Source organism: Aplidium turbinatum, chromosome 7, assembly GCF_918807975.1.
Source record: "Aplidium turbinatum chromosome 7, kaAplTurb1.1, whole genome shotgun sequence".
NCBI classification, from domain to species: domain Eukaryota; kingdom Metazoa; phylum Chordata; class Ascidiacea; order Aplousobranchia; family Polyclinidae; genus Aplidium; species Aplidium turbinatum.
In genome coordinates, this window is record NC_137478.1 from 26227695 (window position 1) to 26251131 (window position 23437).

Consider the following 23437-nt stretch of genomic DNA (forward strand, 5'->3'; position numbering starts at 1 on the left):
GTAAAAATGACTGGTCGTGATTGTATAACTAGCGACTGCCATTACCATATTTGCAATCTGTAGGTCGCTGCAGCAGATGGGGTATTTTTTACTTGTAGACACTTTAACATAGGACAATTTTCCCTATAAACTAGCACTCAGCCAGAGAGCTGATTCTTGCTTTGAACTTCGTTTGGTAACTATAGGAGATAAAAGAATAATGGCGGAGATAGAAATCGAACCCACGCCATCGAAATGACTATTCCCTAACCCTCTAGTGGGCCACGCTGGCGACGGCAAAACGTTCATTTTCTAACGTGCATGAGTCGCCTGACTGCAATCAGCTAATTTGAATCTTGCCTTCTGATTGATTAATGAACCTCATCTGCTGCAGCGACCTACAGATTACAAATACACTTACCGTAGGCGCCTTTTCCACTGTTAAAGGCCGCAATATTCTCAAATCTGTCGAAACCACGCAGTGTGGTGCAAGTTATTTGAATAAATGGAGCTTGTTTTGATTTCACCTGGTTGACCTTTCTGCCGCTTACTGTGCGTGTTTTTTTGTGGGGGTTCTGGGATTGTGTTAGTTTTTTTTGCGATTTACATAAGCAACCGGTAACTATAACTCCACTGTCAACTTGGTTAATCCATTATTAACATTTTACCATATTTGATAATCAAGCAACATGGGACTGCTAGCCAAAATTTGTCTAATCACTACATTTTACTGGAATAAGCCTTTCTTCGTATGCAATAATATAAGTCATATGATAGAGCCGTCGGTTGCATAGCGAAGTGGTGAGAGCCCTGGTATGGCACTCGAAAGGGCGCCGGTTCGATACCGCTCATGAGCATGCGGCTGTGCCTTTGGGAGGATACTTTAAGACATGCCTGAAAGTGGACACGAAGATTGGCTTCCTTGCCTTCCCGTGCACTTAATCTAAATCTTAAACCAGCTGGCGAAAGCCTGGATACGCGCTCACACAGAGAAGTCACCTTTTGTGACGAAAGTTCTAATTGAAACAAATCCGTTCTTTTACATCGATCTAGCGTCTACAGACGTTGAATCAATGCAAAAGGACTGGTTTTACTCACTGGGCGAGTATCGAATACATTTGACCGAGAAATTGTTATTAGCTTGGACAGCATCATTGGGGATCGCCCACGCCATTGTTCAGGGGCAAGCGAGACGAGCATTCCCAGCCCGTGTCCTGAGGTAAAGTTGTTGAGTTGATGTGACGTTTATTTAATATTTTCATGACATACTGAAAAATAACTGTAGTGCAAATAAAAAGCTGAAAAGATAGTTATTGAGTAAGATTTGTCTGACGCTCGAAAGGTCGTTATCAGTTTGACGCCTATCTCTAAACCACACGTGCTGGTAGAGTATAGCATGGAGTGGAGACGGAGTTTTTCCGATTTTCAGAAAAAGGAGTGGATTCTGAGTTTCATTTTTCACTAACGTTTCGGAGAGAAGTGAATTCGGAGTTTGGTTTAGCAACTTTGCATTTTAGGGAAATCAAACAAGTTCAGTAGCCTAATGTTCTTTTTGTAGAAAAAAAAGAAAACTGTTCCCACGATTTTCGACATATTGTATTGGAAATGCTTAGAAATGTGCCCTACTAAAGGCATTTGCATGGTACTGAAGTGGACAAAAGATTGTTTTCTTCGCACTTTGCACCCCTGAGCTATTTCATGTTAAGCGCGTTGGTTTGTGTCACGTTAATTTAGAACTTGATTTTGGAGTGGAGTGAATTCGGGACCTGAAATGATGGGATTTTTCGGAGTCGCATTGGAGTGGAGTTTGGTTTCATGGAGTAGAAGTGGAGTCGAAGTCTAAAAAATCACACTCCGCTCAACACTGCTATATAGTGTATGCATCGGAATTTACTTAACGGTACAAGATCCATGAAGGTAGACACAAAGACTGGCCTTCTCACCCACTGTCACTGGAAAATCCCTACCACTGGGCGTCAGTCTGGTCATACTTTAAAATGTTTTGTGGATTTTTGTATTTTTTTTCTAACCCCTCTTTTGGGATGGCGCAGCGGATAAGGCGTTGGCTTTCCAATATTGCAAACCTGGTTCGACTCCCGGCATAAGCTGGTTGTTGAAAACACCGCTCACCTCTACTTAGAGTGTAATAAATTGGGTGGGCATAATTGCTGCAGGAAAGGCGGCCAAGATAAAGGAACTGACCACTCTACTCTCTTTAGTGCCGGTGGCTTGGTACAATGAGAGCCTTATCTTCACATACCCGACACTTGAATCAAATATGGAACCATCTTTACATCTGAAACTCCCACGAAAGTTACTCATAAACTCTTTCTAGACTCCTCAGGCGAGCCGATCCGCGAGCAGGAACTGTGTGTCCACTTCCCCGGGCCGTGGATCAGTTCCTGGTTCCAGACCAAACTCATCCCTGAGTGAAAGGAGTGCAAGCAGAGCTTCCTCCCGATGTGAGACCCCTGTCGGAGTTGGGACGACCAAATATAAAAAGGGAGAAATTGTCACCCTTAAAACTGGAATTAGGAAGAAATACAATGGTAAGAAAAGGACTAAGTATCATATTATGAAGATATTGATATGAACCTTGCATCTTTTCTTTGGTTAGATCTAATCTAACTTTTCATATTTAATACAATAGGAGCTGAGGTCTCTCAACCTCTGTTCTGGTTTTTCGATGTTATTGAGGTTGAAAAGTGATACAAGGATCCTTCATTTAGGATGCAACTGAATAAAAGTAAGCAAAATCAGTCAGGTTCGGAAACTTGTATAATTTATTGATAAAGTTTTCGCCCCCGTAAAGGCGGCTTCAGTTTTTATCAGTTATCTTTTTCAGGCTTTTATTCTATTTGAATAAAATACTGAAGAAGCTGCCTTTACGGTGGCAAAAACTTTATCAATAAATTATACAAGTTTCCGAAGCTGACTGATTTTGTGTACTTATAACTTTTCATATTTTATGTTTGTGTGCTGCAGATTAACCATTTTTTAGTCCATCTCACAGCATTGATACAACACAAGTTACTTAGTGTGCCTGACCACGTGACCAGTGACCATACTCTTGATGTTGTAGGAAAGCAATGGAGAAAGTTGTGTTCCAAAGGAGACTGCATGAAGGAATCTCAAAGAAAGGGTTACTGCTCCCGACATCTTTCCTTGAGGAGCAAGAGCACAGCTGGAGAAGGTCATTCTCTTCCTCATACAAGGATCAATCGAGCAAAATCCGCTACTGCCACATTGAGCATGGACGCACGCGTGCTGTCTCCAGGAAATCAATATGCAAGAAGATCCGATGTGTCTCCTGTGCCATCCCAAAGACGCAACACTTTGACCCCCTCTCGGCAACGATCGGTAACAGCCATGGATGAACACATGGCCGCTACAATGCTCGTCTCTCTGGGTGGGTCACTTGTAACATTATAATTACATATACTATGTCATTTAAAGTTTTATCTGTGTTCATGCTATGTGCTCACAAGGATATATGTATCTCGTATTCATACTTTTGTGTGTTGTTTCCTGGAAAGCATGTTTTTGAGTTTAGTTAAAAATAGCTTTGCTTTTGCTTGGTAATTTAATGTGAGCTGTGATAGACTCTGTCACATTCCTGAGATGTTAAGTTTGACTGACGTATCTTTTTACACAGCAAGCACCCATCAGTCAACGGCTTTCAGCCCCCTACGGCCCCCACCCCCTATGATCAAGTCTTCTCCCGTCTCTGTAGACCCCCGTCAGAGACAGACGTTTGCCCCAATCCCCCAAATTTCTCAAGGTGCCACTGGGCCGTCTTCTTCAGGAGCCGCACTCGAAGCGTCGCACACCCGATGGATGGCCCCTAAACCACGAAGTTCAACGGACCCGCAATACAGGTTACCCCTTATAGCTATTAGCACGCCTTTTTATCTTTTTTGATTTGCAAGAAAAATTTATTGGTTGTAAATAGTCATGGAAAAGTCTGTTCTGTTAGTTTGTGCGCTGTGTGATAGGTGAATTAACAGTATCATTAAATTTTTTTGATTTTAATCTGTCATTTGTTCTGTCCTCAAGGAATGAAAATATTAATCCGACGTTTGCGTCAAAACTATCTTTCGCGTCAACCACTTCACGGCCGAAAGGTCCTACATGCAGAGGAAATGGCGGAGAGAATTCTAAAAACGAAAACGCGGATTCTGGAGTGGAAAGTATAGGTTGGTTGCTGGGTGTTGCTGTCTAAATGTCTAGTGTAGATATTTGTCAATATAATTTCATTCCAGTGAAAGCCTCGAAATTTATATTGTATGACTACTTTTGGTCACTTAGTCGTAGTTTTAATACAAAACTATTGATCATTTTTTCTTAGTCGTTCATCGTTCTCAGCTGCTACCTGTCTGACAAACACCCATTTTTTAGGCCACACCCCAACCCCAACAACACCAGGCGTCATTTCTCGCCCTGTTACCCCATCAACCCACCCCGTGTCGGTAGTCGCTTCCCAGATGATGCATGACGCTGTCGGTACTTCCCCTCCTAAGCTGGTGACTCGGCCCCAAGGGTTTGTCACCGGACCCACACCAAGTGTGGGGACAAGCACGGGGGCTTTCGTCCGCCGAGGTCAGGGTATGTTTTTTTTCTTCATATTTTAACTGATTCAATGTTCACTACACCGCTAACTGTCTGCTTTGTGAAGTGTGAGAGCAACGCATATCTGCGATTGATAAAGTGCTATGTAAAAATACATTATTCTCTCATAAACAACTTTAGACTCATTCCGGGATCGTGACTCCGACAATTGGAAGAGGAGGAAGGATGTAGACCACTCCAATCCTGCATCAAGCTTTGTTAAAAAGTTCCCCTCTTCGCTTGAACATCGACCTAATCTTGAATCTCACGACAAAGATCCTCCAAGAGCAAAAGAGGCATTTCTGTCACCCCAAGATGATTCACATCGCCAGATGTCAGCCCCCGGTTATTCCCTAGCTTCAAGACCAACTTCCATGACACCAAATGTCAACAACGACCCTGTAAACCTCTCCATGGCTCCACAAGGCAACGGCAAGATGGATTTGCTGCTAGCTGCAGTACAAATGCAATCTCCTGGTGAGTTGGACCATACGTTTATGCAACGTAAATATAACATCCTAACAATGTGTTACCTCCCAGACAGCTGATCAATCATTTTTTACATTGATTAGCTCTCTGGGCTATCACTGAAAACCTTCTTGCTTTGTACACGTTTGTAGGTTCTTCATCAGACTTCATCAGAACATCCTCCACCGCAATTGCGACTTCTCCAGTAGCTCCTACATCAAACACGACGTCTGTATGCACTCGCCCAGAAGAAACTGTCCCAGCTACTTCCAGCCTTCCATCATCTGCTCCCATTGTTCTTGACCCAACCTTGATGGCAGCATACTCAGCCTATCCGAACCTGTTGCAATACCAGCAGCTTGCAATGATGCCTCAAGGTAAGGATGTCAGAAGCAACCGTTAACCCAGCTAACGAAATCCATCCTTTTTACATTGATTCAACACTTGCAGACGATTTTGCTGGCTAGTAATGTATTTGTCGTTGTTCTAGTTAAAATCTTAATTGAAATGATTTTTTTCATTTCAGATCAAAGTGGTCTTCCCTTGTTTCCTATTATGCCATACACATTACGTCCCACCGTGATTGTTCCTCCTGCATCCACTGGAGCAAACGCGATTCATGGAGCCATGACAGAAACTTCCAGAATCATGCTCATCCAACCTGAAATCGCTCATCTTTATCCCAGCATCCCTTTGCCCCTTTCTTCCAATCAAATATTGCAACCAGCTCAAGAAAAGACGGCTCTTCCGGAAGTCCATTCACCACATAACCTGATGTCTCATTGCCCAGTTGACGTTAACCCTGGAAGAAGTATGCAGCAGATCTCGGGCTCACCATCAGTTGCTCAGGTGAATCGAACTCTTGATGCGTCACTCTTTCATTGGCATCTCACTAAGACTTAGTTGTGAACAAGGCCAAATGCTTTTGATTCTGAGGAAATGAAATCTTAAGATTAAATTAGTTTTGTTTTTTAGACATCAAATCACTCTGATGCTCCGGACACAGCGGGACGTGTAATCCATCAGTGGCATCAACTCCTTCCTTTCCTTAATCGAGTCCAACCGTCGGAAAGTCCTCCTCCTCAGCATGGTTCTTCATCTCGTCAGTCTCCCGCAGATCAAACAGATCCTTCCAGTCGACTCCATAGATCTGATCTAGAAGAGCCGAAGTAAGTTTCTCACCACTAGTTAATAAATTCATTTTACGTTAGTTTTTACTCTGTTAATTTATCAGTTTCGTTTGAAACTTGTCTTGTTTGCTTGACAATTTTATCATTACATTTTACCATGTGTTCTTTCTTCAGGACATCCTCGCATCCATCAGCTCCTGGAAGATCATCAGAGCGCAATGTGGCATCTCAAGAGCCACGTAGGAGTGCTCATGCCTCCATGAGAACCCATGACGATGAAGTGTGAGCGATAAAAACGAGTTGTAATAGCAGTCATTTGCTGTCAAACAGAAAACAAATGTTCAATAAACAATAAAAGTTGAGAATTTCAAAATGAGCGCATTTTGAGAGGAAAATGATCTGCATTGAAGATTCAGCTGCGTGGCTGAAATAAGATAGCGTGTGGCTAGTGCGCGTAAGGGTCTAGGTTCGACACATACCGAAATCACACTTTCGCGTCTTCCAGGACATTTAATGACATCTTTCCATAACATTTTGTCTTCAAAACTAAAATCTTCACCGCCAGCCACAAATTAATATTTTAATGAAAAAGACTTCAGGATTTGAGCATTTTTTAACTGGTTGCTCACAAATCAGCCATGAGAAGGAAACCTAGATCCTTTGCTTCATCCTAAGCGGACCTCTCATGACTCTAATTAGATGATTCTTTTAACATTTCTAGTTTTTATTCCTTGCCTTTTCAACCTGCGGAAGACCAAGTCTTGCAAGAGGAGGAGTTTATGCTTTCTCCAGGACCGCAGTCCATTCTGCATCCAAGAGGAAGCCAGTCAGAAGAGGATACTCCTCCTAAACTACAACTATTCACTGAACACGGTGGTAAAGACCGTGATGAAAATAATGACAAAGAATCACAGGGCACTCCACGCAAGGTACACCCACTTAACAATGTTTTTTGAACCCTTCTGTTTGTGTGTCATCCTTGAAATGAGGATTGAAAATAAACTTGATAAGCATAATTCCATTTTCTCCTTTTTTCTCTTTCTGTAGACATAGCCTTTACTTGACTTATCCCGTCCAAACACAACTATTGATTTTCAACGTTAACATCTACACTTTCTCCATCAGAAACAAGGGAAGGAGCACATTCGACGCCCGATGAACGCGTTCATGATCTTCAGCAAGCGCCACCGTGCCATGGTGCACCAGCACCACCCCAACCAAGACAACCGGACGGTCAGCAAGATACTTGGGGAATGGTGGTACGCTTTGCCCCCCAATGAGAAGCAAACTTATCACCAGCTTGCTTTTAAAGTAAGATTTTTTTTTAAACGGCGGTGGAATGGAATTTTCTTTGATACAAACTATTTTTGTATGGATAGTGTGCTTTTTTCTAGCTATCAGCTTTGGGCTGAACATTCACAGCGAACTTCTATCTGTGTACCTCTAGCTGTGAGAATTCCAATTAACACGACTTCAAACCCCAAACTGGTGCAGAATATGCAACGTAAAACTGTCAAAAATTTGATGCGACTGTTTACGATATCTACTGTACAGTTATGCAAGCTACACTGTCACGAGACGTTGTTAGTTATGACCTGCATTTATTCTCACGTTTTGTCGGTCAGGAACGATTGGCTTCTTCAAGGATCATGGTCGGGTAGTCATTGCCTGTCGAACATATGAAGTGAAAATCATCAAATCCCACCTAAATTTAATTAAAAGTCCAGTGTAAACATTGCTGCAATTGAATGCGCTTGAATGTAGCGCCATTTTGTATCCTAATGACCGCAGGTGAAGGAAGCTCATTTCAAAGCCCATCCTGATTGGAAGTGGTGCTCCAAGGAGAGAAAGCGTTCCGGGAGCACATCCAGAGCCCGAAAAGCTTCCGAATCTTCTGTTGGTTCCCTTGATCTGAACCGGTATCCCGCCTCTTGCACCTTGTCTCCGTCTTCCGAAGGTGACTTTCCGTTTTGTTTTTTTTCAATCATTTTATAACGTAACTTTTGTAATACAGCTAACGGTCAGCTAACTTTGTCGTTCTTAAACGTCAATATTTTCTAACCCAACATCATTAAACGTTTATTTTTATGTCAGTTTTGACGGAAGCAAGCAGTGGGCTTCATGTAACGTCATCGGATCATCCAACCGCATCACATTTCTCCATCGGACACACGGCAGGGATACCTCCTCTTCCACCTCCTTTTGCGCGTGATAACCTTCCTGTTTCGACCGAAGTCTTCATGGTAAGATGTCTTGTTTGACTTAAGACCACCAGGTGCTGCTAAGACTGTTAAGTCCCAGCTTGGTTTTAGTTTCTTTGCCCTAGTGTTTATTTCTTTTGATGCTTCAACAGTTTAAATTAAAGACTTAAGTTCTTTTATCATTGGAATCTCAATTGATTACCACTCCTACTTATCAAAAACTATCTGTAGTGTTTTACAATTGCGTTTATATCTTTTAAACCTCTAAAATATGGCCTGGGAACAGTTTTGCTGAACTACTTTTCGTCTAACTCTTCAGAAGCTTGCCGACAAGCTTCAGAAGAGGTACACGAAAAGTAGTTCAGCAACTCCCAGAAATAATCTCATCATATTCAAATTTTGTGCATCTGACCAACTTCAAAACTTTCGCCCCAGCATATAATTTGAATCGCGTTCTGATGCTTGCAGCCTAATCAACTGGCTTCGGTGGCCAATCATGGGCTGGTGGCTGGTTCGGCCACTTTGTCAATGGCGCCATCTGCAGCCGCTTTTCCTCAACCTTCTCTGCCACAAGTGCAGCCCAATCAAGGCAGAAAGCGATCCAGAGAGTCAAGTGGCAGTGCACGGTCGAGGACGCCCTCATTAGAAATCGATTTGAAATGCCGTGAAAAGGTAAACATCTGTCGTAGGCAACCAACCGTAACGCATTTCTGCGGCCAACTTCATAATCCACTTAACCTGACACTTTTAACAGCTTTATAACAACTCATTATTATCTACAATAAGATATGCAATGACCTTAACAAGGCTAAGTCTCTGTGGTACAGTTACGTTTCAATTTTGCGGTTGAGCAAAGACAAACAAGGTCATGTGACCATGCAGCATTGTCAAGTCTTGTTGGCGTCATTTCCTCAGCTTGTGTATTCATGCGCGTTTTATAATTTCTCAGGTAATCACAGACTCGGATATATCGGAAGATGAAACCGACGGCGCCAACCCTCCGTCCGGATTTCCCAGACAGAGATTCCTTCCCAAGAACGCCTATCAAGTGCCAGTGAGTTGGTTGTTTGGTCTGTGGCGGTGACGTCTTAAGTTGGGGGAGATTCGTGTCGTGTGGATCCAATCGGCAGCAAGTTTGTGACATCTTCATGGGACGCCCAATGCATTTATTTGCTTCTGTAATGATTGGTTTGCCCATTGAAAGCTAAACGCACATATGAGAGTTCTAGAAAAAGTATAACTTAAAACACTATCACAAGATCGAGTCGAAAAGCATTTTAAGAAGTGGTGGGTTTTTTGGAGAAGTTTTTTTAACCTGGTGAATTTTTCCAACCCAGGACTCTTGACCAGAAAATAGTGGCTCAGTTAAGTATTGTAGCATTGCTCAGAGGAAAACGAGGTAAAGAAGTTAAGAAACCTGTTTAGAAGTGAGTAAGGTTTTGATATTTTCAAACTATCAAAACATGTTGTTGTTTGCTTTTCACTATTTGGTTCTTGCCCGAGCACTTTCCCCAGCAACTCAATTGTTTCTATTCAGCCTGGTGGAAACACAAGCTATAAGCGCCCGAAACCCATAAAGCTCGTCAACAGTGGCAGGTCTGTGAGTCCGCTGGTTAGGAATGAAAGAAAGGAACCAAGTCCTTTCCAACCCACTGGTGAGATTCCATTTGCATGCTCTATCATTTTAACTTTTTTTTTATATTTGGCATCTTTTAGCATTCATGTTGGCGTTTTTTAAACGTCGTATGCCATCATTCTACAGGAACCGTTTTCAAAAGCTTGTCGCCTCGACCCGGCAGTCTTAACAGGTCTGTGACACCCCCGCTATCACACCCCCCACTTCAAACCGCTTATCATCCTGTGATCTTTGCAACTGGAGGTACGTTATGTTTCAGGCCACGATATTACAGCAATGATCATATTGCTGCCTTAAGCCGTTTACATTAGATTTTTTAAATTGTGGTGTTACAGTATTTCTGCTGCTTTGGCTTGGCCAACAGACTAACAATAATAACACCGAAGTTCGTTATTGTAATTCGTCGAAAAATAAATGAAAAATGGATTCTACCATGAAAATGCTTCTATATCAACCGAGTTTAGCGTATGATATCTCATCTTTTTTTAAACATGTTGTAGGCACAGGGATGCGCGATTTGACTTTTTTATGATTCTTCTTAGTGTCCAAGCAAGTGAGATCAAGTCCAAGAAAAGGAGATTCAGATCCACAGACATCCACACTGTCTTCGAGCCTCCATCATCAATCCTTGAATTTTTCTTCTGTTGCCCAAGATGACAGACTTTCTCTCATGTCAGCATCACATGGACTGATTCCTTCTCCAATGAGGAGTTTAAGCCAGCCTTTTCGGAGCATTTTCACGACGACTGCATCCATGCCACTTAACACTGATCCCATAAGGAACTCTTTAACTTTTATCTCTTCCGATGGGAAGTTGATGCAAAGCTCCGCTTCTTTTCATCACCATCCTCCTCCTCCAACTTTGCGCATAAATCTCCCAAAGAATTCATCTGAGGTAAGCGAGAAGCAAAAGTTTTTTTTTTACTGTTTTGTTTAAAAAACTTTCCACTGCTTAAAGCAGCTGTTAATGAAAACGTCAGAACAAGCTCAGTATTGATGAGAGTCATACAGTGAAACAACGTTGCCCATCGCTTCATTGTAATCGGTTGCTGCCGATGTGCTGTCAACATTGACGATGTGAACAATTATGGTATTGCAAGTTTTGCAGCCGTATTAATTGTTTGCATTTTATGGCATTTTTAAACTTCTGTAAGATTATACTAATGACCATGATCACACGATATAACTTCCTAATTTTTATCACTATAACACCCTCGCCGCATCTCTGGCCCACTTTTTGTTGAAGAGGGATGAAAATGTATCGTGGTGTTAATGTACATCATGTCCGCTTGTTTAACTGTTAAGTGACTAATGAATTAGTTAAATGTTTCTTCCAGATCAAGCCACAATATGAAAACTTTTTATTTTTAGATGCCTGGGACGCACAGCAGCACCATAACTACAATAGCTGCCCCACCAACCATCTCTGTTGTTCCCGTGCCCGGCAGCACAACTACTGCCAAACAAACGGCGGTGCACCCTCAAATTCAATACGTTCTCCCCCCAGATAACACTTTCCCAGGTAAACACACAACAGCAGTTATTTTAGGCGGAAAACTTTTGTTTCTTGATGTTGAAAATAACTATGAAAGGGTTCCTGTAGTAAAAAAAAAAAAAAAAAAAAACTTTGTCATTAGGAGACCTTCCTGCTTCGACAGTGGTCGGCATCAAGTACGAACCGCATACGTCTGTCATCCGCAATGTGTAAGTTTGTTGCTGTGTTTCTGATATGTAGTGTTCTTTTTTTAAGACCGTTTTTGTTTCGAATACATTGACGTGCCCGCTTGATTCAGTCAACTTTTTGTTGCAATTGCGACGTAGAGTAAACTTGGTGATAATAAATCATGCGCTTACTGCCCATGTGGCATACAGCATTATGATCCTTTTTGTCTATGATATGGTGGCACTTCATATAGTTTCATTTATTTTGGTTGGACTTGAAAATAAAATTGCACTATGCATCAGAAATATTACTGTACAAAGATTACTGCATCCGGCCGAATAAGAGGCCAAAGCAATTTTTTCCACTCGAGTAAAAGTTTGAACCCAAAACGTAATAAGCCTGTGATAGCCGCATTAAACATGATGTTTGTTTTTTTAGACCTTTTAGTTTGTCACCAACTTTAATGACGACAAGTTTACAGCAAAATAGTCTTTTATCCTCTCAAACTTCTTCAAGAAACTTTGGTTTTCGACCATCTACAGCTGCTGAGCTTCTTGGCCAAGCGCAAGCATTACAGCATGTACCCAACAGCACTTTCTCAACAAAGCCTTTGAAGATAACCGTGAAGAGTGGGTCTAGATCCTCTTCTCCAGATCGTAAAATGCTTACCATTCTGCCGCATATGGCTCCTCGTTTTGAGGCAGAAAAAAGCGAAGCTCCTCCGATCTCGGTTCTGCAACAACATGGCCGTCTCGCTGAAACACTGACCAGTCACACCAAAGCTAAAACATTATTAGAACTTCCTGTTTCAAGTAGTTTTGTTATTGCGAACACCTCACGACGACACCAACCTTTCTCTTCGCTCACAACTGACCCACAAGTCTACAATCACCCTCCATTTGTGCTGCCAGAAAGAGTTCTATCCAGTCCTGTGTCAACATCGCAAAAGAACAGCAAAGCAACTCCTCTTCCTTACCAGTCCTACCCAAACAAACCAGTTGTCATTGGGAACATGGTGGGGAGCGATGTACAAAGTCGCACAGAACTCAGCAGAAGCGATCCCTCCCAACTTCAATTCAGGCCTAACACGTCTCTTTCTCACTCTTACGTTATGAGCGTAACAGGTGATTAATAGTGGAGTTTTTTTTTAAGTAAAATTTACTTCAATGGATGTTGCTCACTCGCTACGCATATGTTGCAAAAGCTTGAATTTTGCGTCGCTACGAATTCTAGCATCTTTGTTCTTATGATGTCGTTTTTACGTTATTTGTGGTTTTATAAACATCACTCGAAAAAGTAGGTATATTCTTATGTCCTGCATCAACAGGTTCAACGAAGAAAAATGACGCTTCTCTACCGAACGTTGCCATAGCAACCGTCAACCAATCAGGCGGAAGCAGTGTGGTGACGATCGCACAGCCGGTGTCGTCACAAACTGACGACAAATTTTCCGCAGACAACGTTTCCCTGTTCAAAGTGAAGGCTTCTGTTGCTAGAGTACCATTGTTGACTGAGTCTTATACTGCCAGGCCTTCACATTCACAAGTGAGGCTATGTTTGTTTAGATCTACCAGTGGTTTGGGTGAATCAAGTTTGATTTGTAGTCTTCTGTCGTTTTGTTCCAAGTGAATTTCTTCGTGATCACAATTCTTTTTCCTGCTCAGATCACTGTCTCCACAACCCACGCCCTTTCTTCCGAGCCCACAGATCTCAGCAAATCTCACAAAGAAAGCTCTTATAGTTGTGATGGCGATGAATCCCCAGTACTTACTATTGACGAAGAGGTGATGTTTGTACTTTTGTGTCAACAGTTGTGAGTTTTGCAATTTTCCTCAATTGTTTCTCATGGCAATTTTTTTCTCCAGAACATGTTTTGCTCTTTGTTACTTTTGTATCTTCATCATTAAGGGAGTTTGTTTTCTCTACAGGCGGTTGACAGTGTCCCACCTCCTTTTGCGTCCACTTCAACATCCGTCATCAAACTCGCTCCTGTTCCTCCAAAGTTTCCATCCCGGCGAAGACAAAGTCTTCTTCAATCTACTCCCGATTGTGAAGATGCGTCTTCCAGGTATAAGACGTTTGTTGCGTCTAATGTTGACGAAAAGATGTTGAAAATATGTAATGTGCGGAAAAGAAAGGAGTCTGCCATCAAGACACAGCTGTGTGTTTGTGGTTGGAGTTCAACTGAGGCTTCATCCATCATCACTTCATCCATCATGACTTCATCCATCATGACTTCATCCATCATCACTTCATCCATCATCACTTCATCCATCATCACTTCATCTATCATGACTTCATCCATCATCACTTCATCCATCATGACTTCATCCATCATGACTTCATCCATCATCACTTCATCCATCATCACTTCATCCATCATCACTTCATCTATCATGACTTCATCCATCATCACTTCATCCATCATCGCTACATCCATTATCACTTCATCCATCATGACTTCATCCATCATGACTTCATCCATCATCACTTCATCCATCATGACTTCATCCATCGTCACTTCATCCATCATGACTTCATCCATCAGCACTTCATCCATCATGACTTCATCCATCATCACTTCATCCATCATGACTTCATCCATCATCACTTCATCCATCATGACTTCATCCATCATCACTTCATCCATCATCACTTCATCCATCATCACTTCATCCATCATCACTTCATCCATCATGACTTCATCCATCATCACTTCATCCATCATCACTTCATCCATCATGACTTCATCCATCATCACTTCATCCATCATCACTTCATCCATCATCACTTCATCCATCATCACTTTATCTATCATCACTTCATGCATCATCACTTCATCCATCATCACTTCATCCATCATCACTTCATCCATTTTGCACATCACACTGCTGGGGATATTTTACTGATTTCACAGCTCATTTCAACCTGTCGTGGGCTTTTCAAAATGTTATTCAAATAGAATGTAGAAATATGTAATTGAACTTCATATTTTATATTTCTGAATACCCCATTTTAAGTTTAACAAAGCAAACTATCCAGGCTTCTTTGATAATAGATTTTGATATTTCATTCTGTTGTTATGTCCACCTACATATCTACCACTTTTGATTAAAGTGGTACGTTAACAGAAAAATTAGGATAGTCTGTCACATTACTTAGCACTTTGTCCCCCTCTGTCACAAGTTGAGTGCCTACTTTCGTTTGTTGACAAAATTGATCAACTCTATCAGGGAAGAAACAAATCCAGCAAATGGTAACGCACCGTCGAAGGGTCCTTCTGTTGTCGATGACGCAGACGATTCGCTTGAAATATCTCGTGCTATCGAACCCAGGGCTGCAATGAAGGAACAAGATCTTTCTAGGGACAGGTATGCGTTTCCTCACGTCATAACATGTTTTTCATTGAATTAATGTATGTAGACGTTGTACTTATGTAGAATAGGCTTGATTTGCAGGTTAACGTTTCTTCTACCCACGTTAGCACAGCACGACCCGTCCCCCGATACAGGTTTTGACTGGGTGGCACTCCCATGCACAGAGTGACCGAAGAAAATTTTTTATGATGACTTTTTTGCTTTTCAAGAGCTAACAAAACCAATTCTAAAATCTAATGTGAAGTTATCAGTCATGTATTAAAGGCTTCAATTACGCAAAAAGATAAACTGATGGCTTATTTCTTAGAGTCTTAGATCAAGTCAACTTCAAAGCTAGGTTCAGTCAACTCCCCCAGCTGAAACCGGAGCTCATCCCCGCCCCTGGCACCCCGAAAGAGCTCCCGACCACCCCTGACGTTGTTCTACAAAGCTATCGGAAGAAAAGAAAACTTTCAACAGGTGCATGACAAGTTTAAAAGTTCAGAGTTTTTTCTTCAATACGAACTTCTTAAAATTAACTGTTTTAAACTCTTCTTTTCCAGACTCTCCAAGCACGCCTATTTCCCCTTTGCACAAACGGCGCCAGAGACGCAAAGGCAGCATTGCCGATGTACCAAGCACCCCTTCATCAGCCTCTCATTTGCGCCTCAGCTGTGGCTCATCACTCCCTGGCTCTGCGATCCCTTCCACCGTGACATGCGAAGGGGACGTCTTCACCTTCGAAGACGGGGAAACGGTGCGAAGAGGTATGAGTGTCGTATAAACCTGTTGGAGGTGACTCAAATACCCGATTCCGCAACTATTCAAGAGCAACCGGCTTCCTAATTTATTTTTAAAGGATGTTTTCTGTTCGTTTTAAATCCAACTCGAATGAATTCAACGCATATCTTCATTTGCTAAACAAAAAGCTTGTCTATTTATGGGGTTATTTGCTAACAATGTAATATGCTCGACTGCGCTAACACTGCCGGGTTTGTAAAGCGATGAGGAGCGACGCATATTTACGATGGATAAAGTGCTATATCAAAAAACGAATCGGTGCCTTTATCTTTAGCTCGCATAGGTGTAAACCGAAGGCCATTTTGTCGCAGAACATTTATTTAATACATGACATTCTATCATTTAGTAAAGTACAATGCATCTACCGTAATAGACATATTCAAATATGTGCAATCGACGTGAAATTACTGTTCAGTTAGTTGAACTAACCATCTTGCTTCAGATGAATCGGACGCTTCAGATCCACCAGACTCCAAAGGTAACACGCTGCGCAGAATCCTGGACCACAGGCGACTTCTTGTTATTCAGTTGTTCGAGGAGCAAGGGCTTTATCCAAACGGTAGGCATAGAGTGTGAATAACTGGCAGCGTTAAAGACTATTTGTGCCAATACGGAAATGACGTGTTATGCAGTGAAATCCCTGGTCAAGGGCTGTTTAAATACATGACTTTCAACTCGAAAAGACACCAAATATACAAAGGCTCAAATTGTTTGGATGCCTCAAATCCAAACGACAACTCTACAAAGTAACTGTGTGTTTCTTCATAGCCCTCGTGATCTGCTAAGGCTTTTATTTTGATTTGACTTCTCATCTTTGGCAGTTAAAGTCTCCTATTTTGACAGTTAAAGTCTTCTGTGCTTCTGGTTAATCTCGCGCTTATTGCAGGACAATTAACCGCTGAATTTCAAGCAAAGCATTCCGATGTTTTTCCGAGCAAAAATTATCTCCAACTTAAAATTCGTGAAGTAAGTTTTTTTTGCTAGGCTTAACATTTCTTGATAAGATATAGAAAGCTGGGGTGTAGTTTGTGCTAATGCCCGACTAGATTTCACCATTCGAAGACGCAAGAAATCATACACAGCACAGAAAATGCTGACGTTTTTTGTTTGTCGTATCCAGGCTTACACCCAGTGGTTCTGATTGAAGATTTAGATTAAGTGGACGAGAATGCAAGGAAGCCAGTCTTCATGTCTACCTTCAAGCATGCCTTTGAGTGTCCTGCCAAAGACACAGCCACATGCTCATGAGCGGTGTCGAACCGGCACCCTTTCGATTGCCGTTCCAGAGCTCTCACCACTCGGCTATGCAGCCTGACGTTAACAGTATGTTCGGAACATGTGGGGGTAATCAAACAAAAATCGACTTCATCGTTTTCACAGTCGGTTTTGTCGTCTGAAAAAGCGGTTTCATATTTCTTTAAAATCATTCTTGTCGTCTTCAAAGTTTCACCCTGTACAATCTGAGAGGAGGTGTTTCAAACTGTTGATGTTTCAATCAAACTTTTGTAACGCAGGTGCGACAGAAGATGATGCATGTTCAGCAAGATCAGTTTGCAAACGGACCTAGCCGACCAACCGATGCGATTGTCGTCGTCACTTCAGCAACATGAACTGAAATCGACGACCACGCGCCATTTTATCGGCACGAACATATTTTATCAGCTTTATTGCTGTTTGAAAGTTTTTATCGAAATTGCTATTTTTGGAGAAAGAATTTGTACTGTTTCAAGAGGCAGTCAAAATCGGTTATTTTTTCCTGTTAATACACGTAAAAATAACGGATTTTGCGCGTCGGCACAAAGTGGGTTGTATTTTTAGCGATGTACTTTTGTTGGATTTTCTTTTGCGTAGACGTTACGTGAAGTTGGCAAGAATAATGTTTTTTTCACCACACTTTTTATTAACAGAAAAATCACAAATTATTCCACAATTTTTATTTGTGGTTTTCTCAAATGCACTTGTTGCTTGAAACAGGCCGTTGTGACTGCCTGGAGTTGGTTTTATGTTTTTAACGATCCCCTTTTAATTTTTTTTTTTAACATTCAAGGCAGCAGCATAGAATTTTGTTTTGCAGTCATCATATTGAGTGACAAGATCGTGGATCCTTATTCAAGTTACAACGTCATAATATATTGAACCAGTTTTCACTTCCCTTTATTGGTTGCGGAACATATTCGTTTTCTCGTTATTTCATTCGAAAACTAACTTCATAAAACCAAGACAAAGGAGTTCGGATTGAAATATTTTTAACACCCCCAATGCCCCACCTGATACTATTGGCAAAGTCAAATGCAGAAAAGTCTTTAGTTGGAGAACGGTAAACAGGTTAATCTTGGGATCGCGTTACCTACCCTTGCGTTGTGGCTTCGGGGGTGTCTTGTACTTTGAGCAAGATGGTAATTCAAGGTGTCTATCGTTGAGCCAAGCTCATGTCTATTCCAAATGCTTCTCAAGCAACTTTCTGGCTGGCACGGGTCAGAATGACGCATGTGACCTGACGTAATTACTTACGACACTGCCGCTGGGTGTGTTTCCTAATTAGCTCCGCAACCCAGATAGCAAATCAGTTGTTTACTGACGGTATAAAGAGTGACTGATTTGCTGTCTGGGAAGTCAAGCTTGCGCCTTCAATAACCAATTGTTCATTCAGTTTCTTGCTCAGCTGCCGACAATTTTGCTGTGAATTGCATCGCCTTTGCGTTCATAAACGCTTGGTTGATGAAAAAAGTTATCTTGTTTTCCCATGATGTTTGAGGTGCAGAGTTACCTTCGTAATTATGACTCCCATGCTCGCACCGATATGTCATTATCTTACTCGCTTTGTACAGTCTGGTGAAGAGGAGTGAATTTGACTTCTTTTTTTTTTATATGTTTCTGCATTATGTCTCAAGCATCAGCAAGAATAAATGAAACCCCAATGTATTTTGTTGAAACCAGTTTTGACACTGCTTTTAACGGTTTTCAACGTTAAATTTTCGTATGCCATCGTTGGTGCATGGAGGAGAAAGTTGAAAAGAATTGATCCTAACAATGCGATGTTTCCTTTAAGCAAAATTTGCCTTTTTTCAACGTTTGCTGACGGTGAATCGATGGAAACGGGTGGATTTTGCTCGATAGCGTTGGACCACGAATTTCTTCGTGGATAAAGCTTTTCGTGATAATTCAATGCTTTTTGTGATAACACGACAAACATTAGCCTACCCCCAGACAGCAAATCAACCGTTGTTTACGTAAGAAATGATTGATTTGGTGTCTAAGACATCGCTGTCACTTTTTGTTTAGTGCGCTGGTTTATGAACTACTGTTCAGTATTCCTTTGCATTGTACCACCTTGTACCAACGCCTGCGTTTAGATCTTCTTCCAACCAGCAATCGATTTCTTTTCACATTGAATCAATAGATGTAAATATGGGCTGCGTTACCAGTTGCAGACGTTTGATCAATTTAAAAAGGGGTTGTTGCTCGATGACATTGTATACTGTATACTATAGGCTACCTTTCTTTAATTTTGGCATCCCACTTGTCTTTTCAAATTCAGCACCCAAGTGAACACACACACCCAAGTTCAATCGCTTTAGTGAAGACTGAAGAAAATCTAGAATTGTATCAGAATTTGCTGTGACTTGCTCTATCTTGCTCGAAACAGCCATTGTTGTTTGACGTGAAATCGTTCAGCCTGTTCCGCGAGCGCTTATGTACATTTTGTGGCTTCTGAGTGTGGCTTGATCTATTTCAGAGTACCGGCTGACGGATGCCGCTGTTATGTTATCTAGCTTTTCGTTTCGCACAAGCATCTGTTGCAATGATACAGGCGCTTTCACAATAAAAACAATTTCCAAGGTGGAAGATTATAGCCTATTAGCATCACTGGCATCAAAAGACTTTTAATACAAAACGTGTTCACAAAGCTGAAATGCCATTTCTTCCATAGGAAGCATCTTCAGAAGTCTGGTCGATACAAATCGTGATATGTCACTTTAAAAAAAAGTAACACTAAAGGGTGTTGGCTACTTTGACATCTTTTTTTGCACTGAGGGCTTTAATTAGTTAATTATGCATATACCATGGGAAGTGCGATTTTTGGAATATTTTAATCTCGATTTCGCTAAATCATTGTTGCACCTATTAACATGAATCAGCCTTCAAAACTTTGTCAGTGATAATTTAGTTAGCATGACCGAGAACATACGTAATTTACGCAGTTTTTTTTGCTTCAAAAGGTTGCCTAATTGTAATGTTCACGCCATGCACTTTGAATCTTTTTGATCAGTGATCACCCTAAATAATGCGAAAGTCAATTCTCCAAAATTCAACATATTTGCTTTCTTGTACAGATTGTTTTTATCGCTTTCATCGTTTGTGTACTTCCTGTATCTTCGTGCTCTGCTCTATGTTCTCTTTCGTTTCATCGCAAGTCAAATTCTACTTGACTCGTCCTTCAGTTGTGGTCCCAACTAAAAACAATCAGCGAGTGACAAGATGAGTGTGAGGAGCGTTTAGTTTTTTTAGCCGAGACAAACAAGCTTGGCTGAACGCGTTCGTGTCTGAAATTATTACCAGGAAGCTGTTGTATTCCCAGCCAGCAAAACCCACCATTTTTACATTGATTCAACGGCTGGAGACGTTAAAACCCCTAAAAGTTTCCATTGCTTTAATATCGCTAAGCCATGTAGAGATGGACATTTTTGCAACAATGTAAAAATGACGGATTTTGTTGGCCGGGAATATAACAGCTTCCTGGAACGGAACATGCAAAAAAATCTAACAGTGAGTGCAGAAACTGGAGATTAGTGGTTTTTATCGAATCTGTGCCACATGTTTGCAACTTCCTCCGACACAGAGTGACACATGACAGGCCGGTCACGTTTTCTTGACATATAAACGAGGCGCGATGAGAGAAAAATCCACCAGGGTATACCATCTGCTTTATAAGTAATGACAAAGATTAGTTTGCGTTGTTCGCAAATAATAAATAGATTTCAAGAAAATATTATTTGAGCATAGCTTAACGTAAAAAATGTACATTAGACCGAAATGGCATTGTGCATGTAGACGCGGGCAATAACGCTTAGCCACACGTCCAGTATCTCGTTCCGTTTTTTTTATTCCACTTTTAGATCAAGTTCCCTGTGACGTCACGTCGAATATTTACAATCTAATTGCTTGCAAATAACTTTCGGATTTTGGCTACCCTCTGAAACTATGAGTTCAGATCAGCAGGCCATGGTTCTCAAGTAGGCTGTCTCCAGAACAGCTTTCCGAGTTCACTGTTTTGTTCCAGGTTTTTTCAACAAGCGCGTTAAAACCCGGCTCTCCTAAAGAAGTGTTGAAATCAAATCATGATATTCCACTTTGTAAACAAAAAAACATCTAATTTCTGAAAGCGACTCGGGCAATTAGAAAAAGCTAATAAGATCGACAAAGCGCTCGCTCATCCTTTAACACGTAACTGCAAAAAAACTACACCTTGTAAGTAGTTTATGTACCGGGTAGTCCACGCGAATTTCTTGCTCGAAGAAAGGTTTATGTTGATGACACTGACAGGTTTTGGATCTCCATGACTATCGGTATTCACTCATTCTCAACTATTTAAGTCATTGGGGGTAGACCACTTAGCGGGAGACCCAACGCCATGGTGGTAGCTGGAGATAGATCTCATGATACTGCGTGGTAGACTTCACGCAGTAAAAGAATTTTGAATGTACACTCTTGCAACATTTTCATCACAGGGCTGCAAAGGCATTAGGTATCATTTTTTTAAGCGAACAGACCTTTTGTCCTTATTTCAACAGCGAAACACCAATCCACCCAGTGTTGTAACCACCCTAACATAACGTTGATGCAATGGGTTCACACACGAGTAGTTTTCTATGAATGACAAGAATTCTTGTTCAAATAGTTATATTTACACAAGAAAACCATATCGATTCGAGCGATAAGTGACAGTGAAAAAAAAGACGGGCTGTTTTGCGATAGTCGCAGCTCACAAAATCGGCCCTTTTTGCATTGCTTCAACGTCTGCAACTCTGCATAGGTTGAACCAAGGTTAAAAAAATACGGATTTTGCGGGTTGTGTGAGAGTGGGCTTGGCTTTAAAACATTATAATTTCATTGAAGCAAAACGTGAGCTGCCAAGCTTCAGGCAAAGATTATTATTATCCAAAGCATAACGTAAATATAAAAGCATCGTAACTTCATATTGCGCTAATGATACAGCCTATGTAAAGTCAGCCAAAGAATATCAATCACCAACATTGAAATCAAGCAAATAGTCCAACTACTTACCAACATACTGGAGTCATTACAAGAACATTTTTGCCGTAATTAGGTTCAACAAGAGAAGATCAGCCTTTAAACGAAAAGTAGAAATAGCTTATGTCTTAGACCTATGCACTCGCATCATGCGTGTTTTTGTTATACGTTGCAAAACTTTAGACTTATCCAAACAGAGAAACAGATTCGGAATTAAATAAATCGTACAAGAAACAGCACTGTAAAAACCACATAAAGCTCTCAAATTGGCAGTCAAAAATTGCTATTGCCCTATAAATACAATTTGGGTAGACACCGTTACTTTTTTTAATCATACACAAACATAACTAAGCAACAACACAGCATTTAACAAAATAGCAAACGTTCTCGGCTATGTATCTAGCCCTTATCAAGCCTTCAAAACAGAAAACCAATTTTATATTGGATAAGAAATACTAGAGAAACATATAATAACAATAAAAATATGGTCTAATTCTAAACATTTTAGAACTGTTTTACCTTGCTCACATACGAAATGATAACTGACAGATTACGCAGCACAATGGGTGTTTGCTATTTTGTTTTCATAATGTTAAATGCTGTGTTGTTCAGACTCACTTATGTTTATCTTATTAGGGTTGTGGATAAATGTCACGCGGGAAAAGGTGAAGAAAGTGGCACCATGATACAGTATTTGAACAACGCCTAAAACGGGTAGTCGGGTATGCTGTTCAAAATAGAGTCTCCAGGGAATATCCCATACTTTGCCTCCCTGCTTTGCCTTTCTGGTGTGGCCAAAATCTACAGTAGTAATACACTTTTGATATTTCACTGTATGTGTGACACCAGCCTGCACCTGTGGTGAACCTCAAACAGCATTTTTCGACCTACAGGACATGTGAACCGCACAGACGCTAATACTGAGGCAGTAAACCGGTTACAGCAGTTGGAAGATATTGTCTGAATTGTTGCCTGAACGTCTGCAGACGTTAAATCAATGTAAAAATGGGCTGATTTGCAGACTGAAAAGTACCGCACAACAGGAAATTGATTATTCAGCATTTAATTAAAAAATCACATATTCACTACTTGAAAACAAAGCGGAAGATTTAGTTCCGCTTTCAGCAGCATGATCGTTGCTTATTTCACAATGTAGATATTTACAACCTGTTTCAGCCTGATGCTGCGGGTTCGCTGTAGCGAATTGCACAAGCTTTCGGAACACAGATCCCGAGTCATGTGCTATGATGAATGGTGTTGAAGTCAGTGGGTCGTGGTTTTAAACTGTGTTCCGAAAGCTAGTGCAATTCGCTATTACCACAGCGAACTCGCAGCATCAGGCT

The 23437-nt window shown here is 41.1% G+C and overlaps 1 protein-coding gene across 1 annotated transcript in view; it reads left to right on the plus strand.

Moving 5' to 3' along the window:
- The window catches only part of LOC145773888 (protein capicua homolog), a 27309-nt gene extending 7001 nt beyond the window's left edge, over nt 1-20308 (plus strand). The window contains exons 11-42 of the mRNA XM_082585010.1: nt 1120-1198; nt 2315-2528; nt 3062-3388; nt 3635-3857; nt 4036-4175; nt 4378-4584; nt 4729-5064; nt 5208-5432; nt 5582-5904; nt 6031-6224; nt 6360-6467; nt 6907-7114; nt 7311-7496; nt 7977-8142; nt 8280-8428; nt 8855-9058; nt 9336-9440; nt 9924-10041; nt 10149-10265; nt 10565-10917; nt 11394-11544; nt 11660-11726; nt 12124-12809; nt 13013-13230; nt 13350-13469; nt 13614-13753; nt 14919-15056; nt 15370-15521; nt 15605-15808; nt 16285-16401; nt 16729-16808; nt 17357-20308. Of these exons, the coding sequence (XP_082441136.1) occupies nt 1120-1198; nt 2315-2528; nt 3062-3388; nt 3635-3857; nt 4036-4175; nt 4378-4584; nt 4729-5064; nt 5208-5432; nt 5582-5904; nt 6031-6224; nt 6360-6467; nt 6907-7114; nt 7311-7496; nt 7977-8142; nt 8280-8428; nt 8855-9058; nt 9336-9440; nt 9924-10041; nt 10149-10265; nt 10565-10917; nt 11394-11544; nt 11660-11726; nt 12124-12809; nt 13013-13230; nt 13350-13469; nt 13614-13753; nt 14919-15056; nt 15370-15521; nt 15605-15808; nt 16285-16401; nt 16729-16808; nt 17357-17452 (6151 nt within the window). The 3' untranslated portion in view covers nt 17453-20308. The remainder of the gene's footprint in view (nt 1-1119; nt 1199-2314; nt 2529-3061; nt 3389-3634; nt 3858-4035; nt 4176-4377; nt 4585-4728; nt 5065-5207; nt 5433-5581; nt 5905-6030; nt 6225-6359; nt 6468-6906; nt 7115-7310; nt 7497-7976; nt 8143-8279; nt 8429-8854; nt 9059-9335; nt 9441-9923; nt 10042-10148; nt 10266-10564; nt 10918-11393; nt 11545-11659; nt 11727-12123; nt 12810-13012; nt 13231-13349; nt 13470-13613; nt 13754-14918; nt 15057-15369; nt 15522-15604; nt 15809-16284; nt 16402-16728; nt 16809-17356) is intronic.
- Nucleotides 20309-23437: the final 3129 nt, after the last annotated feature.